General features: G+C 35.7%; 1 protein-coding gene across 1 annotated transcript; it reads right to left on the bottom strand.

The window, feature by feature from the left end:
- Positions 1–2,086: 2,086 nt before the first annotated feature.
- On the bottom strand, positions 2,087–15,441 carry LOC140775690 (probable pectinesterase 29). The gene is made up of 5 exons (XM_073119094.1): positions 15,230–15,441; positions 14,355–14,571; positions 2,664–2,828; positions 2,327–2,568; positions 2,087–2,243 (listed from the first exon to the last, which is right to left on the bottom strand). Exons 1-5 carry the CDS (start codon positions 15,439–15,441, stop codon positions 2,087–2,089), a joined length of 993 nt encoding a protein of 330 aa, XP_072975195.1.
- Positions 15,442–19,171: the final 3,730 nt, after the last annotated feature.

Here is a 19,171-nt window from a genome sequence, read left to right as displayed (position 1 = left end):
GTCTTCATGCCAAAGAAACAAGTGATCTCCTTATCTTGTTTCTTTTGAACCCTTTGCTCAGATGTCCCAGAATCTGCAGCTTGCTTTTCCTTATCATTCCTCTTTCTTTTCTTGTTGGCACCATGTCCTTGTGATGTCAAAGCCAAATGAGCACTATCTATCTTCAATTGTTTTAGTCTCTTCTCCTCTTACACACACTAAGTAATAAGCTCATTTAAAGTAGACTTTTGTTACTGAATGTTGTAACTTATCTTGAATGGACTAAATTATGTAGGCAGAGAGATCAAGACCAAGTGCACTAGTATGTCTTCTAACAACTCTAACTTCAGTTCCTCCAGCCTAGTTACAAAATTGAACATTTCTATTATATACTCCCTTATATTCTCATTCCCTTGTACCGCATGGAAACAAGCTTACTAAGAATAATGTTCGTCTCGACCTCTTCATTTACAACAAATCTGTTTGCTATTTGGTCCAAGAATATCTTGGGCTTGGAAGGTATTGCACCCATTATAGCATCTGGAATTAAGTGCTTCATTATCATTTGACTCATGCGATTGGATTACTCCCATTTTTTCATAATGAGCCTTTTGCTCAGCAGTGTTGACATTAGTACAGTCTGTAGGGCAATCTACCCTTAATGCATGGTCTAAATCCATGCACCCGACCACAATCATAATGTGATCTTTTTCATTTCTTTAAGTTTGTGCCATTAAGCACGAAAATATTATTAACATTAGCAGATATGGAAGACGATAAATAATAACAATAAAACTCACAATTAGTCACAAAATAACATGCATTATGAATAAATAAAACCTTAACATATATACGTGCACGCGGGCCTATAGCAAGATACCTAGCACAACATTGATTTTTAGTCTTTGGACAGAAGAATCAACCTGCAATTGGTACACTTTTACAAAATTAGTTCATTAATGTTGACAATAAAACCGACCAAGTAATATGACTTTCTATAATATGCAAGGTAAACAATACATTTTATTTATTATGTTAAAAATAATCTTTCTTTGGGCCAATTATTTTACACAATAATGACATGTTTACATATTTCAAAATAGATAAAATTGCATAATATAAGTTACTTTGGCAATACATTTATCTAAAATTCTTTTAAATTGAAATATTTTTTCTAATCTGTTAGAAATATAATATGATAATCTCCTTTTATTCTCAAAATATATTAAATCTAAATTTTCTATAAAATATAAATAATCTTATCATATCTAATTCCACAACTCATTTATTTTAAAATATGAAACACATATGTAGGAATGACAAACTTCTGAACATGGGTTCAAATCAGATTATTATTATTTTTAAATTATTTACTCGCCAACATGCCGTGGATGTGAACCCGGCTGCATGAGCAAGTGCCTCCATCGAACAAAACGTCCAAGGACGAAAGGTAAAATGCTCAATTGATAATACGGGAGGGGAAAACAAATCATATAACTTTGAACCCACATGCATGTCTTAATGAATTAACATGTAAAGCTCGGATACCACTTGATAAAAGATCAAGTTTAATGATACTAAATTTTTTATCAACAAAAATAACTCATAGATTACATGCTAAATTATAAAGAAAGCATGCCTATTAAATTAGAGAATGAAAACAAACATAAATTTATTGTTTAGTCTCGAAGAAATATGCTTCTTCTAAGACAATAAAAGAGGAAACCACCTTCTTACGTGTCTCTCTTGATGGGAGTCCCGGGAGAACGTTTCGTATACCCAAAGAAGAGAAACTCAATGACAAAAATCAGTTTTTCTCTTTTATTAACTTTCTCTATGCCTTAGGGAGCAACCCATTGGGTTATTTGATCACGTGTCTTACGCACATCATATAAGACATTAGGTGGCCCATATTTAATAAATACAATTATTAATGACGAATTCATCAAATCACTTAATTAAAGATATAATTACATAGCTTAATCATAAGCAACTATTAATATATATGAGTACATAATTATTCTAACACAAACTGCATACTTGAATTTGCAAAATGAATCTCTGAAGGAGCCATCAGGACCACGAAGAACAGAGAAGGATACCCTTCTTATGGTCTGTTCGACAACCAGCCTTCAGTATCGATGAAACTGTTGCTTGTGAAAGCTGCCCATTGTTCTTGAGTGAGCTTCTTCTCCCATGGCACCCTTGCAGTGGTGTTTGAACCGGGCCCAACGCAGTCATGCTCAGCATATGTTAGCAATGACCTAAAATTTTTAAATATATGTAGAAATTATTAGTTGAGTTGACCATTGTAATTCGACTAAAAACGAGTGACGGTTGATCTTACTCTTGGGCTTTTGCATTCCAAGCATCCCACCCTTCAGGTACGATGATGTCGGTCATCGATGTCCTGTAGAACAAGACGGTCGAGTACTCATTCCAAGCTCTTCCCAGATAGACCTTGCCTGCTCCAATCACAGCGCAATACTTGAACACGAACCCACTTTTGCTGTTAGGATTGTCTTTCGCATGCGCCGTCAACCACCCTTGCTCATGTGGCGGCCTAATGATACTGTTGATGACAGTATGCTGAAGCACATACGCATACAAATGCGATGCAACGTAAATTTAATGTGACCTAATTGAAAGGAAGAAATTAACTGTTTCAAAGAATGTATGTATACCTCATAAATTGATTGACCAAAGCCAAAGATGAAGTCGACTGCACCTTCGATCCAGCAGTCACTGAACAAGTGGCGACCTCGGTAGTCGCACAAGGTGTCTTGGTACCCGTGGAATCTGCAGCCGTGGAAGGAGCACTTATCCCCTCCTATAAGGGCCGCCAATGCCTGAACCGAGTTGTTATTATTGTCATTGTATGTATTCTGTCGTGAAGGAAACTTTGTTATGATCTGGGGATAGCTTAAAATAGTAAGCAAATAAAAAATAATAATAGTCATTGCATGCTTAGGATATATGCATTATGCTAGTTTTTTATTTGTTGGCAATTGTGTACAAAATATTCTAAGTATATTTTTTCATGTATATAAGCTTTACACAAGTCTAGAATATCTCTGGTTTGAAGAAGTGCAAGATTAGTGGAGAAAAGCTGTTGAGGTCACACCGCGTTCACAAACGCGTTCGAACGCGGTGCGTTCACAAACGCGTTCGAACGCGGGTACTGCGTTCACACAGACAGACAGCCGCGTTCACAAGCGCGTTCGAACGCAAGCACTACGTTCACACAGACAGAGAGCAGCGTTCACAAACGCGTTCGAACGCGGGTACTGCGTTCACACAGACCGAGAGCAGTGTTCACAAACGCGTTCGAACGCAACCTGAAGAATTCAAGCTGTCGCGTTCGAACGCACTTGGTTCCGTTCGAACACACCTAAGATTAAGTCAGGTCGTTCGAATGCACCCGGGCCGCGTTAGAACGCACCTATGAAGTTTGCAATTTATTGGATTTTTGTGAGTACGGATAAGACTCAGAATTGGCTCTATCTTGAAGATCATATATAAGGATTGTGAAACCCTAACTCTAGCGAGTTGAATAAGATTATTCAAGGAGACTTTTTGGAGGCTACATCGGTTCTTCAACAAACAAGGTCCTTTGCATCTACAAATCTTAATCTTTCGTCTTAAGGGCTATCTAGACGAAAGATAAATCTCGAGGGCTACTGAGATTGGACTTCAATCACAAAAAATAGTGAATCGTGGATTCTAGCGATCAAGACTGAGAGCAACAAAGTCGTTTGGATCGACGGGTTGTTTTGTGAGTTAGTCTTGTAACTGCTACTATCATAGTGATTGGTTTTGATCCGAGTTTGGATCCATGGCTTTTTTCCCGTTTAGGTTTTCCACGTTAAAATCTTGGCGTTCATCTCTAGTTTCGTTCTTAATATTTCTTCGATCTTTTACTTAAGCGAACGAGCGATATCATTGCCTAGTGTTTAGATTCATACGTGTGTCTAGGGGTTTTTTCAATTGGTATCAGAGCAGGTTCTCTCACTATTTGAGAGAGATCAGATAGGCATGGATTTTCATAGAGATGGACCCTCATCTATTAGACCTCCTATTCTAGATGGATCAAATTATGGATATTGGAAAGCTAGGATGAGAGCTTATTTGAAGTCTATAGATGAGCGAGTATGGATGGCCATTGTGAATGGTTGGAGTCCACCAATATACATGGTGAATGATGAGTTTGTTGAGAAACCGATTGAATCATGGGATAAGACAGATTATGAATGAAAAACCCCTAGATACACGTATGTATCTAACCTCTAGGTAATGATATTTCTCGTTCGCTTAAGTAAAAGTCGGAAGAAATATTAAAAATGAAAGTAGAGATGAACGCCAAGATTTTAACGTGGAAAACCCAAACGGGAAAAAACCACGGATCCAAACTCGGATCAAAACCAATCACTATGATAGTAGCAGTTACAAGACTGACTCACAAAACAACCCGTCGATCCAAACGACTTTGTTCCTCTCAGTCTTGATCGCTAGAACCCACGATTCACTGCTTCTTGTGATTGAAGTCCAATCTCAGTAGCCCTCGAGATTGATCTTTCGTCTAGATAGCCCTTAAGACGAAAGATTAAGATTTGTAGATGCGAAGGGCCTTGTTTGTTGAAGAACCGATGTAGCCTCCAAAAAGTCTCCTTGAATAATCTTCTTCAACTACCCTAGGTTAGGGCAACACTATTCTTATATATGATCTCCAAGATAGAGCCAAATCCAAGTCATAATCGTACTCACGAAAATCCAATAAATTGCAAACTTCATAGGTTTGTTCGAACGCGACCCGAGTGCGTTCGAACGGCCTAACTTAATCTTAGGTGCGTTCGAACGGGCCCAAGTGCGTTCGAACGTGACAGCTTGAATTCTTCAGGTTGCGTTCGAACGCGTTTGTGAACGCTGCTCTCGGTCTGTGTGAACGCAGTACCCGCGTTCAAACGCGTTTGTGAACGCGGCTCTCTGTCTGTGTGAACGCAGTGCCCGCGTTCGAACACGCTTGTGAATGCGGCTCTCTGTCTGTGTGAACGCGTTTGTGAACGCGGTGAGAACGCAACGGCTTTTCTCCAATGATCTTGCAATTCTTCACACCAGTGATATTCTAGACTTGTGTAAAGCTCATATACATGAAAAAATACACTTAGAATATTTTGTACAAAATTGCCAACAAATAAAAAACCTAACAATGAAAAAGTTGACTAGAATAGCAAAGCAATAAATGCAATTTTTAGTTGTGTTTCCTCGAAAGAATTTAGCAGAATTTCTACTTGTGAAATAGCAAAATAAGCCTGAACGATCTTAGAAACAACTCATGAAGGAACTGTGGCTGTAAAACTTTCGAAACTTCAGAGGTTGACTACTAGTTTTGAAACCCTACGTATGGAGGAGAATGAGACATTTGATGAGTTCTATGCAAAGCTGAGTGATATAGTCAACTCTAGTTTCACCCTACGAGAGAAAATTTCTGAAAACAGAATTGTCCATAAGATCCTTAGGTCTCTTCCAGAAAGGTTTCAAGCGAAAGTTATAGCTATTGAGGAAAGTAAAGACATCGACTCTATAAAAGTTGAACAATTGGTGGGAAATCTACAAACATTTGAGTACAGTCTTTCAAAACCAAGGAAGTCCAAAAGGATGGCTCTATCCACTGTTGAACAAAATTTAGAGGTGTCTGAATATGAAGGTGATTTAGATGTTGAGATGTTGGCTATGTTTGTCAAAAAGTTCAATAAATTCTTTCGAAAGCTAAACAAGTTGAATTCTGAAAAGTTTAAAAAAAGCAAAGCTTTTGTGAAAAAGAAGAATACTGTGACTTTGAATACAGGTGGTAGCAACAACAATGTCAAACAGAAAAATAAGAATTCTGAGAATAAAGTTCAATGCTTTGAATATTCTGGTTTTGGACACATCGCACAAGAATGCCCTAATCGTCTTAAGAGAAAGTGCAAAGCTATGAAAGTTACTTGGGATGATTCAGATGAATCAAATGATGATTCTGAAAAAGACGAAGAAAACTTTATAGTCTTTACCTCTTCTCTGCTTAATACTGACTCTGTTGATGATACTGATAGTACAGATGATCTTGATATGCTACCAGCTGAGGAAGATGAATCTGAAATTCAAAACGCATATAATGACTTGTACCTGGAGTCGTTTAAACTCAAGAAAAGCAATCTTAGACTACTTCAACGATTCAAGGAAATCGAACCAGAAAGAATTCAATTTGAGGAGAAGTACAAATTGGAGCTTGAACGTGTCAAAGACCTTTCTGAACAACTTGACAATACGAAAAATAAAATGAAAGCTGATGAAATTGAACTAGAGCGATTGCATAAGGAAGTTACATTTCTAAAAGGAAAGAACAAACTGGACGAGATTCTACAAGCTTAGATCTCTTGAAAAGACAAGTATGGTGTTGGATATACTAGTAATTCAAATAATAATAAAACTGTTTTTGTTTCTGCAGGTATATAAAAGGAAAAATACCTGAAGCTATCAATCGCATTTTCAAAGCAATCCTAGATGAATCCTTCAAAATTGAAGTTGAATCTACAAACTGGTGAATCTTTAACGGCACCAAAGGTAAACTTTAGTCACACTCCTTGACAAAAAGTGAGTAGAAAAGGGTTTGTTCCGACATGCTATCATTGCGGCATTCTAGGGCATATTCAACCTCATTGCAAATTTTTGCAAAAACCTAGAACTGCTTTCATTTATGGGATGAAAACAAAGGCCATATAGGTCAAGAAAATTGATTTGAAATGTTATGTTGTGCATACAGCCTTAAAAGATTTAAATTCTGATTTGTGGTATTTAGACAGTGGCTGTTCAAGACATATGTCGGGTGACAAGTCGTTATTTTCTAATCTTGAAAACCATGAAGGGGGAGTTGTGACATTTGGAGATGGTAATTCATCAAAAGTAATAGATAAAGGAAAGGTAAGTACTACAGGGATTCCTAGTCTCGAAAATGTTCTTCATATTAAGGGCTTGAAAGCAAATCTACTGAGCATCAGTCAATTTTGTGATGAAGATTTTGAGGTAAAATTCTCCAAAAATGATTGTACTATTCTAGATCATGATGGTAATGTTATATGTTATGGATCTAGAACATCTGATAATTGCTATATCGTTGAAACTTCACATAAACTGAAATGTAACAGTTGCTCTTTCGACATTGCAGATCTTTGGCATCAACGTCTTGGACATGTGAATCACAAGGAATTATTTACTCTGTCCAAACATGAAGTGGTAAGAGGAATACCTAAGATGAAAAAATGTTAAAAAGAGTGTGCGGTTCGTGTCAAATTGGAAAACAAATTCGTATCTCACACAAGAAGGTAAATGCAGCTACTACTGACCGTGTGCTACAATTAGTTCACATGGACTTGATGGGTCCAACAAAAATAGAAAGTCTTGGAGGTAAACGCTATATATTCTTAATGGTCGATGATTACTCCAGATATACCTCGGTTGCCTTTCTACGTGAGAAGTCTAAAACCTTTGATGTTTTTAAATCACTATGCTTAAAATTGCAGAATGAAAAATCTACAACCCTAGTTAGGATTCGTTCTAATCATGGTAGAGAATTTAAAAATGAAAATTTTTCTATATTTTGCGATTCTCTTGGTATTCAACATGAGTTTTTAGCTCCTATAACTCCACAACAGAATAGGATTGTTGAAAGAAAAAACCGAGTTGTGCAGGAAATGGCCAGGGTTATGCTTCACGCTAAAAAGGTTACTGAAAGGTTTTGGGCAGAGGCGGTCAATACAGTGGTACATGTGATAAATCGTGTTTATCTAAGACCAGGTACAAATATGACTACTTATGAAATCTGGAAAGGTAAGAAACCTAGTGTTAAATATTTTCGAGTTTTTGGTAGTAAATGTTATATCTTTCGTGATCGAGAATATTTGATTAAATTTGACACTAGAAGTAGCGAAGGCATCTTCTTGGGGTACTCGAATAATAGTAGAGCCTACAGAGTATTTAATTTTGACACTTCTACTGTTATGGAATCTGCTAATGTTATGATAGATGAATCCTCGACTGACTTAACTAAAGCTACTTCTATTTCTATTTCTGTAGATACATATTACGAAGAAATAGAAAAAGAGCTTGATCTGGAAATTAAGAATCAGGACGAGGACAAAGTTGAAATGAACAAAAATGACTGCATCTGCTAGAGTGAAATCAAATCATCCACTGTCACAAGTGATCGGAGACGTGAATGAACCAATTAAGACAAGACGACAAATCCAAAGTGAGGTATCATTTACTTGTTATACATCTTCTTTTGAACCTAAAAATGTGAAGGAAGCATTGTTAGACGATTCTTGGATTAATGCTATGCATGATGAATTAGAGCAATTTTCTAGGAATGATGTTTGGTATTTAGTTCCTAGACCTAAGAATGTGAACGTCATTGGAACAAAATGGATTTATAAGAATAAAAGTGATGAACATGGCAATATAGTTCGAAATAAAGCCAAACTAGTAGCACAGGGATACACTCAGGTTGAGGATATAGATTTTGATGAGACATTTGCTCCTATTGCTAGATTAGAGTCTATTCGTATACTGCTTGCCATTGCTTGTCATTTAAAATTTAAATTGTTTCAAATGGATGTTAAAAGTGCTTTCTTGAATGGTATCCTGAATGAAGATGTTTATGTAGAACAACATAAGAGTTTCGAAGATAAAAAATTTCCTTCTCATGTTTTAAATTGAAAAAGGCTCTTTACGGGCTAAAACAAGCTCCAAGAGCTTGGTATGAGAAGTTGACCACCTTTTTAGTAGATGCGGGGTTCACTCGATGGGGAGTGGACAAGACATTATTCATTAGACGTGAAAACAAGAGTTTAGTTGTGGCACAAATATATGTGGATGACATTGTTTTCGGGGTGACGAGTCAGTTATTAGCTAAGGAGTTTGCAGATCTCATACACAGTCATTTTGAGATGAGCATAATAGGTGAGTTGAAGTTCTTTTTAGGGCTTCAAATTACTCAATTGGAGAGAGGGATTTTTATCGCTCAAACCAAGTATGCTAAGGATCTTGTGACTAAATTTGGTTTAGAAAATGCAAAACATGCTAGAACTCCTATGAGTACAACTACCAAACTAGGTAAGGACATGTCAGGAAAAAGTATTGATCAGATAGTGTATAAGAGCATGATTGGTAGCCTTTTGTACTTAACTGCTAGTAGACCTGATATTGCATTTAGTGTCGGTGTGTGTGCTAGGTTTTAGTCTGAACCTAAGGAGTCACATTTGTTTACTGTGAAACGTATCATAAAATATGTCAGTGGCACAGTTGATTTAGGTATCTTGTTTACTTATGACTCGGGCGCTATCATATCGGCATACACAGATTCTGATTGGGCAGGTTCATATGATGATAGAAAAAGTACTTCAGGCGGATGTTTTTATGTTGGAAACAATCTGGTTGCTTGGCACAGTAAGAAACAAAACTCGATATCTTTATCTACTACGGAGGCCGAGTACATTGCAGTAGGGAGTTGTTGTTCTCAGTTACTATGGATGAAACAGATGGTCAAGGATTATAGCATTGAACAAGATACTATGGTGCTTTATTATGACAACATGAGTGCTATTAATATATCGAAAAATCCTATTCAACACTCGTGTACAAAACATATTGATATCCGATATCATTTTATACGCGAGTTAGTTGAAGACAAAACAATAGCACTAGAACATGTTGAGACGGAGAAACAGTTGGGTGATTTGTTTACAAAACCTTTGGATTTACAGAGATTTGAGTATCTTCGTACTTCTTTAGGGATTTGTGCTTTGGACTGATTTTATTGGGATTTGAGTTTTTTTTTTAGTTTGCGAGTTTCTTTCGTTTCGTTTTTTTTTTAGGTTTTATTTTACTTTGAAATTTTCTTTGGTTTTCGTTTCAGATTTGTCGAGAGTTTTTGTCATAAAAAAAAATTGATGCACTCTTAGATTCAATAATATACTCTTGACATAAAATATGATTTTTCTTTTGATTATGAGTTATTATAGTCAATTTTGTCATCTTGTAGTATATTGTTTCAATTTTGATTTTGTCACTCCCTCGACTTCTATAATAATAAATTTTTAATGCACTCATAACGTATGTGTATTCTTATGTGAGCATGATATCATGAATATTTTTTTTAAATAGCTCTCTATTAACTTTGATTTGCACAGTTTGACCTCATGCTTAGTTATCAAATATTTTTATAAAAGATCAATGAAAAGTGCTACAATGAGTTAGTGTGAAAGCCGTCTTGTTTCGAGTCCAGTTTGACTCAGTACATTATTTGCAAATTAACAAAAAAAATGATATATGTGAATTTCTTCTTGCACATTGTTTGATTTGTACTACAAGAAAAGGGCTACCTACTCATGTGTGAAAGCTATCATTGCACATATATGTTTCAAAAAAAAAAATACAAGAAAAATTCCTGTTATTTTATGGAGAATAAGTCGAAAAGTGAAAAATTTTAATACTAAGTCGGTTTGACTACTGTGTTGCATCATTGTTTATATAGTAAAGTTTGTTTAAGAAGATTGGTTCATGTTATCTATGCTCATCTTACATATGCATATCGTTATGATCAATCAAGATTAATGTAATTTTGAGTGATGCATTCGAATTGATTATAATATGCTTTTGATGATTTGATTGATTTTGTATGACTTATTTCATTTGATTGTTATATTATATGTCTTGAATATATTTTGGAATTCTAGAAGTGCATCTCCAAAATGATTTTTAACTTATTTTTAGTTTTAAAAATAAAAACAAAAAATAATAATAAAAAAAGGGCGTTCGAACGAGAATTCTTGAGTGAGTTCGAACGCGGCGCGTTCGAACGCACGGACTGGTGCGTTCGAACGCACTCGTGGTTTCTTTAAATATTGCGTCCGAACCTAAGGGTTTCATCTTCCATTTTCCAAACCCTAAAAACCCTTCATTTTCCAAACCCTAAAAACCCTTCATCGCCATCCTCGGCTCCCAAGTTTTCTTAAACAACGGCTACGGGTCGCTACAAACATAATTTTGGCACCCGTCCTGTTATCTATGAAAGACCCGTGGTTATATCTGACTTTTCTGAATTGGGGATTGAACAGATCTTTACTGAACGAGGGTGGTTATCAGCGTGTCGGATGAGCGGGACTGCTTATGTGGAAGTTGTTCGGGAATTCTTTACTAATACCACGATTTTCGATCACTGTATACGTTCTACTATTCGTGGTGTATCTATATGCCTGGATTCCGATGTTATTCGTGCTGAACTGAGTCTGCCTGATGGTGAGTTCCAGTATCCGACGTTTGCTCCACTTCCTGATGTCAATGAATATGGCGGTACAGTCCTAATCAAAGGGGAACATTGGAAAGGTAACATGATGCCGCATGCAAGGCTGACATCTGTGGCTCGCATGCTTCACCTCTTTTGTCTGTACAATGTTACCCCCAAGACTCGACATTCCAGTATTAGTCTGGATCGTGCATTTCTTCTTCATGCCATGTTATCGGGAGTCTCTATTGACTTAGTTGCAGTGATCTATGATTCGATTCTCTCAGCTGCACAGAAAGAAGCACCTCGTGAGAGATTACCATTTGGCATTTTTCTTACAAATTTGTGCACTAAGAGTGGGGTGCGAGTAGATGCTTCGAAACCTTCTCTTACTTCGCAGAAACCATTGGATCGGATTACTCTGAAGCGGAGTCAAGCTCACGACCAGTTGTCTCCTCTCAAACCATCCTCTTCCGCCGCTGGTCGGTCATCGCACCTCGACAGTTCTGATGATAGCTCTGTCGATGACTCATCTCCCACTGAGGGGGAGTTACCACAGTACTCGGACCGGTTCGATCATCTTAGTACTCAAGTGCAGGATCTCCATTCAGCGGTGAATGATTTACGTACTGAGCAAATCCGTCAGGGAACTGTACTTGATTCCATGTTGACGATTCTTCATCGTTAGTTTCCTCCGAGTTCCTAGTCTTTGGCATTTGTGCCAAAAAGGGGGAGAGTGTCTTAGTGTTTAGGTGTCTAGGTGTGTAGGGGGAGTATGGGCATAGGGGGAGTTTAGTGGAGTTTACTTGATGGTTGAACTTTGCTTTATCTTAGTGTCATTGGCATTTAAACTTAACTTGAAGTAATTGTGATAACGTGTGTTTAATCTTTGTTTGTTTAAATTTTTGCTCTTGTGATAACTTGTGTTTTGATTTTTTTTATTTTATTATTTCAAGTTATTTTCACTTGATCTTGGATTGGTATATGTTTCTTTGCAGGGATTGATGTGCAAAATATTCTAGATTTGTTGATTGCTCAATATGAAGTCCTTCTAATATCTTGTAACCTAGGTGTTTTGTCACAAATTGCCAAAGGGGGAGATTGTTAGTTTTTTATTTGTTGGCAATTGTGTACAAAATATTCTAAGTGTATTTTTTCATGTATATGAGCTTTACATAAGTCTAGAATATCTCTGGTTTGAAGAATTGCAAGATTAGTAGAGAAAAGCTGTTGAGTTCACACCGCGTTCACAAACGCGTTCGAACGTGAGTACTGCGTTCACATAGACAGAGAGCCGCGTTCACAAGCACGTTTGAACGCGGACATTGCGTTCACACAGACAGAGAGCCGCGTTCACAAGCGCGTTCAAACGCGGGCATTGCGTTCACATAAACAGAGAGCCGCGTTCACAAGCGCGTTCGAACGCGGGCACTGCGTTCACACAGACAGAGAGCAGCTTTCACAAACGCATTCGAACGCGGGTACTACGTTCACACAGACCGAGAGCAGCGTTCACAAACGTGTTCGAACAACCTGAAGAATTCAAGTTGTCGCGTTCGAACGCACTTGGGCCCGTTCGAACGCACCTGAGATTAAGTCAGGCCGTTCGAACGCACCCGGGCCGCGTTCGAACGCACCTATGAAGTTTGCAATTTATTGGATTTTCGTGAGTACGGATAAGACTCAGATTTGGCTCTATCTTGAAGATCATATATAAGGATTGTGAAACCCTAACTCTAGCGAGTTGAATAAGATTATTCAAGGAGACTTTTTGGAGGCTATATCGGTTCTTCAACAAACAAGGTCCTTTGCATCTACAAATCTTAATCTTTCGTCTTAAGGGCTATCTAAACGAAAGATCAATCTTGAGGGCTACTGAGATTAGACTTCAATCACAAGAAGCAGTGAATCGTGGGTTCTAGCGATCAAGACTGAGAGGAACAAAGTCGTTTGGATCGACGGGTTGTTTTATGAGTTAGTCTTGTAACTACTACTATCATAGTGATTGGTTTTGATCCGAGTTTGGATCTGTGGTTTTTTTCCCGTTTGGGTTTTCCACGTTAAAATCTTGGCGTTCATCTCTACTTTCGTTTTTAATATTTCTTCGATCTTTTACTTAAGCGAACGAGCGATATCATTGCCTAGTGTTTAGATTCATACGTGTGTCTAGGGGTTTTTTCACATTACCTAGTCAGCTAATTAGAGATTAATTAATTAGTTTTATTCCTTATAAAGAGAGAAGAGTGCTACAGAGTGGCGGAGAGGAATTTTAGCTATTCTTTTACCATTGAAATTCAGTTGAAGTTAGGAATGAGCTTTTAGAAATATGTTTACTACCTTTCATTCCAATTGTTATTTATATATATACTAGATTAGTTATGTATGTCGCGAACAAATTACACTATCTGCATTTTCGAAAACAAAATATACAGATTAACTCAATAAACAGAAGCATGTCCTCGAAGTATTTAATGCATTGAAATCTCCTTTTTCAAATAATATATTATTTATCGAAGTCGATATAAAGCTTTGATACTAATTTGGGTGATCAGATGGAGCCCAAAACAATATGGGATCTAATGTATTTAGCTTCACACTGTACCAGATTCTCAAACTGTTTGACAAGTATGTAGTTTTGATATATAAGCATGAGCCCTTGATTTTGTAACCCGCCGACCTTCCTGTTTAGTATATGCAGAATTTCATTGAAAGTTCAAGATTGAACTCAAGATTTAGGTCCAAATCGTTACTCTAAATTAATTCGTTTTCAAAAAAGAAACATTAGCAAATGATAGTTCTATTTCCAATTAGACAAGAAGATTATTTTTGCTCGGCCTCTTACCTACGAACCTATCGTTCTTGTAAATACAGGCTAGTTTGCCAAAAAGGATTCTCCTTCGCCTCCACTTTATACACATATTTGCATGTAGGCCAGTGATGTTTAATTTCATTTACGCTTCCATACCCTTTCTTTGATGACATTGAACTAGATAACAGATGTTGGTGGAAAAAATAAAAATATATAAGAAAGAAACGTGGGTAACAAATATCTTACCCTAAATCCAATATATCGAGCAACAATATTGTCAGCAAAGACCGCAAATGTGGCACTATCCATAGTGTTGGCAAATAATGCAATAGTCGCATTGCGATTAATCAACTGATTAGTCAAAGTAGTATCTGCATGGTCATTCCACTCGATCATCGTCAATCCGGACCCTTCGCCTTCTAGCAAAATGTATTGTTTAGGGATTGGGATGATAACTTTCTCCCTGTACAATAAATTGAACCATTACAACTTACCATAGTTCAAGCTTTAGGTTTTGACACAAGCCACATTATACATCCTTAACAATTATGAGAAAGATGTCGACATAGCTAGAGTGATATTAGCAGCTTAAGCTTCACGTCACTGTATAATAAGCAAGAAACTATACGGATAATTACACTAAGACCACTTGCACTATTGCCTATTTCCACGTATTTTTTTCTCATTTATTTTTTGTGATATATTGACTCCCATTAACTATGAAAAATCTTTAAAAAGTCCATTTCATTAGTTATACATTATATTTTTTATTAAAAAATAATATGTTAGTGTCAAATCAATTTTAGACTGTGAGGCCCATTTTACTCTTATTTTAAAGAAAAGAAAGAGAGAAAATTCAGAAGTAATATAATTACATAAAGTTTTCCATAATACCATTATAGATATGAGAGAAATTTTCATAGTTTAAGAGAAATGGGCAATAGTTCAAGGATCTTGTGTAATTAGCCGTGAAAAATGTCTTTTTTTAGCTACAAGAATATTGTCTTGGGATCTAATGAATTTTATTCTATGGAAGTATTGCTTGTTGGAGTAGTTAAGCCTGAACTAAGTATCATCTTTCTGTCTAGCTCTCTATGTATATGCATGTATCTATGATGAACCTGTAAACTCCTTTTGTAACATGAATTCTGATCCACTGCGTATTGCCATCGGGAACTGAATTTATCGCCTCCTGAATAGTCCTGAAGTTCCCCTGCCCAAGCTGATCTACTTTGATGCTTTTTGCTATCGTAGCGGCTCCATCAACGATGCAACAATTGAATCGTAAGTAAATTGAGGAGAGGATAAAATATACTAGTGCAAAGACCTGCATTGCTGCAAGTTAATTCTGAAATCAAACAGTGAGTGTAAGATGATTACGTCCAGGTTGAGTCCACGCATACTATTTATAGCAAGTAAGTGAAATACCTGTCCTTTCGAAAAAATAAAAGAGAGATTTATCAAAAACACATATCTTTTATTTCATCCACCCTCAACTATATAGATTTTTATTATTTAACCCCTTTATTTTGTTATCAATGCCACATAGCTGTCCGGAGTTAATTTTAACGCTAACAATAGTTAAAAGAATAGAAAATATTCCTTCACTTTAACAAAAAACTAAAAATAAAAAACCTAAATATCCATCATTTGACTAAAAATTGATATTTCCATTTATTTTTCATATTAAATTAAAAAACTAATTCAAGGGTATTAAGATAATTTTCTATTTATAATTATTTTAACTTATCTATATAATCCATTAAAAAAAACTAAAGATAAATTATTTTTGAGATATTTTAAGTTAAATATAAGAATTAAATGATAAATATGCATATTGGTAGAGTGTGAATGATAATAAAAGCAAAATATATATTATTTTTTATTTATTTACTAAAAATAATCCTTTCCTTAGAAGTACTTCCTTATTATCTGAATATGCTAGCCAAAATTGGCCGGTGGAAGATTCAAATGATGTATTAGGTGACAGCTCATGCCAGTTAGTCAATAGTTAACTTTTCTTGTTTGTCTATTATCTTCACATAGAATTAATTTTATTATACATGGAATAGAAATGGGGCTCACCACCTTTTAAGAGAGATAGTAATAAAAGAAACTTTCTTATTTTCTTTCTCCATTTTTTAGCTACTAAATATTCTTTTAAGCAAAGTATAATATCTTATCTTATAAAAAGTTTCCTTACGTTTCTCCTTGTTAGATAAATTTATACAGAGCTACAATTACAAGATTGATTTGGGTGACAACTCTGTCTAGGTTGGTCAAATATTATAGTATTCCTTATTTGTAACATGCCCAATAAAGAAGTCTGTAACAAAAAAAATCATGGGAATTGAATATTCAAGTAAAAAATTATTATTGACATAGCAATCATAAGCAAAATGATAACTAGGTCGATATGTTAACTTGTCTCATACAATCCAACAATATGATGTTGTAGGGGGTCAATGACATTTTTGTGTGAAAACCTACAATCTTGAGTTTAGGACAAACAATGCCATGATTAGTGTCAAAGTGCTTGAATTCATGATGTCCCTCCTTGTTACCATTGAATGGTTGGTGAGCATGCTGAGGAATATTGGCACTAATAACAATTGTTACAAATTGAAAGCTTACGGGAATTCGATTGAGGCTAAGGTAGCCTAAAGGTGTTTGATATGGTTTGGTAGTGTGCACATAGCTGAACTAGCTTGGTTGTGCACATAGAGCTGCTTTGGATTATGGTTGTTTCCTACCCTATAGAAGGTGTGTATGAGAGCCCTAAGTGATTGCGGCAATATGGGACAACGCTAGGAAGGATTTAGCAAGGAATGACTCAATGGAAATGAAGTTTATGGCTTGGACATAAAGAAAGATAAGGTATTTTTGAGATATTTTAAGTTAAATATAAGAATTAAATGATAAATATGCATATTGGTATAGTGTGAATGATAATAAAAGAAAAATATATATTATATTTTATTTATTTACTAAAAATAATACTTAGAAGTACTTTCTTATTATCTGAATATACAAGCCAAAATTGGCCAGTGGCAAATTCAAATGATAACAGCTCATGCCAGTTAGTTAATAGTTAACTTTTCTTATTTGACCATTATCTTTAGATAGAATTAATTTTACTATACATGGAATAGAAATGGGCATTCACCACCTTTCAAGAGAGATAGTAATAAAAGAAACTTTCTTATTTTCTTCCTCCATTTTCTAGCTACTAAACATTCTCATAAGCAAAATATAACATCTTATCTTATAAAAACTTTCCTTACATTTCTCCTTGTTAAATAAATTTATACAGAGCTGCAATTACAAGATTGATTTGGGTGACAACTCTCTCTAGGTTGGTCAAATATTATAGTATTCCTTGTTTGTAACATGCCCAATAAGGAAGTTATAACAAAAAAATCATGGGAATTGAATATTCAAGTAAAAATTATTATTGACATAGCAATCATAAGCAAAACGACAACTATATTGATATGTTAACTAGTCTCATGCAATCCAGCAATATGGTGTTGTAGGGGTCAATGACATCTTTGTGTGAAAACCTACAATCCTAAGTTTAGGTCAAACAATGCCATAATTAGTGTCAAAGTGCTTGAATTCATGATGTCCCTCCTTGCTACCATTGAATGGGTGGTGAGGATGCCGAGGAAAATTGGCTTTAATAATAATTGTTACAAATTGAAAGGTTAAGGGAATTCAGTAGAGGCTAAGGTAGCCTAATAGTGTTTGATATGGTCTGGTTGTGTGCACATAGCTGAACTGGCTTGGTTGTGCACACAAAGCTGCTTTGGATTATGGTTGTGTCCTACCTTATAAAAGGTGTGTATGAGAGCCCTAAGTGATTGTGGTAATATGGGACAACGCTAGGAAGGATTTAGCAAGGAATGACTCAATGGAAATTAAGTTTATAGCTTGGACATAAAGAAAGATAAGTTACTTTTGAGATATTTTAAGTTAAATATAAGAATTAAATGATAAATATGGATATTAGTAAAGTGTGAATGATAATAAAAGCAAAATATATATTATTTTTTATTTATTTACTAAAAATAATACTTTCCTTAGAAGTACTTTCTTATTATCTGAATATACTAGCCAAAATTGGCCGGTGGCAGATTCAAATGAAGTTTTAGGTGACAGCTCATGCTAGTGAGTTAATAGTTAACTTTTCTTATTTGGCCATTATCTTCGGATATAATTAATTTACTATACATGGAATGGAAATGGGCACTCACCACCTTTCAAGAGAGATAGTAATAAAAGAAACTTTCTTATTTCCTTCCTCCATTTTCTAGCTACTAAACATTCTCTTAAGCAAAGTATAATATCTTATCTTATAAAAACTTTCCTTACATTTCTCCTTGTTAAACAAATTTATATAGAGCTGCAATTACAAGATTGATTTGGGTGACAACTCTCTCTAGGTTGGTCAAATATTATAGTATTCCTTGTTTATAACATGCCTAATAAAGAAGTCTGTAACAAAAAAATCTTGGGAATTGAATATTCAAGTAAATTTTATTATTGACATAGCAATCATAAGCAAAACAACAGCTATGTCGATATGTTAACTAGTCTCATGCAATCCAACAATATGGTTGTAGGGGTCAATGACATCTTTGTGTGAAAACCTATGATCCTGAGTTTAGGTCAAATAATGCCATGATCAGTGTCAAAGTGTTTGGATTCATGATGTCCCTCGGCACCACTGAATGGGTGGTCGGCATGCCGAGGAACATTGGCTTTAATAACAATTGTTACAAATCGAAAGCTTAAAGAAATTTGGTTGAGGCTAAGGTAGCCTAAAGGTGGTTGATATGGCTTGATTGTGTGCACATAGCTGAAATAGCTTGGTTGTGCACATAGAGCTGCTTTGGATTACGGTTGTGTCCAACCCTATAGAAGGTGTGTGTGAGAGCCCTAAGTGACTGCGGCAATATGGGACAACCCTAGGAAGGATTTAGCAAGGAATGACTCAATGGAAATAAAGTTTGTAGCTTGGACATAAAGAAAGTATAGGAGAAAAATTGAAAAGTGGAGAT

Source organism: Typha angustifolia, chromosome 14 (genome assembly GCF_048772165.1).
Source record: "Typha angustifolia cultivar Huaian chromosome 14, ASM4877216v1, whole genome shotgun sequence".
NCBI classification, from domain to species: Eukaryota; Viridiplantae; Streptophyta; class Magnoliopsida; order Poales; family Typhaceae; genus Typha; species Typha angustifolia.
Note: the sequence above shows the minus strand (reverse complement) of the source record. Positions and strands in the feature narration are given on the sequence as shown.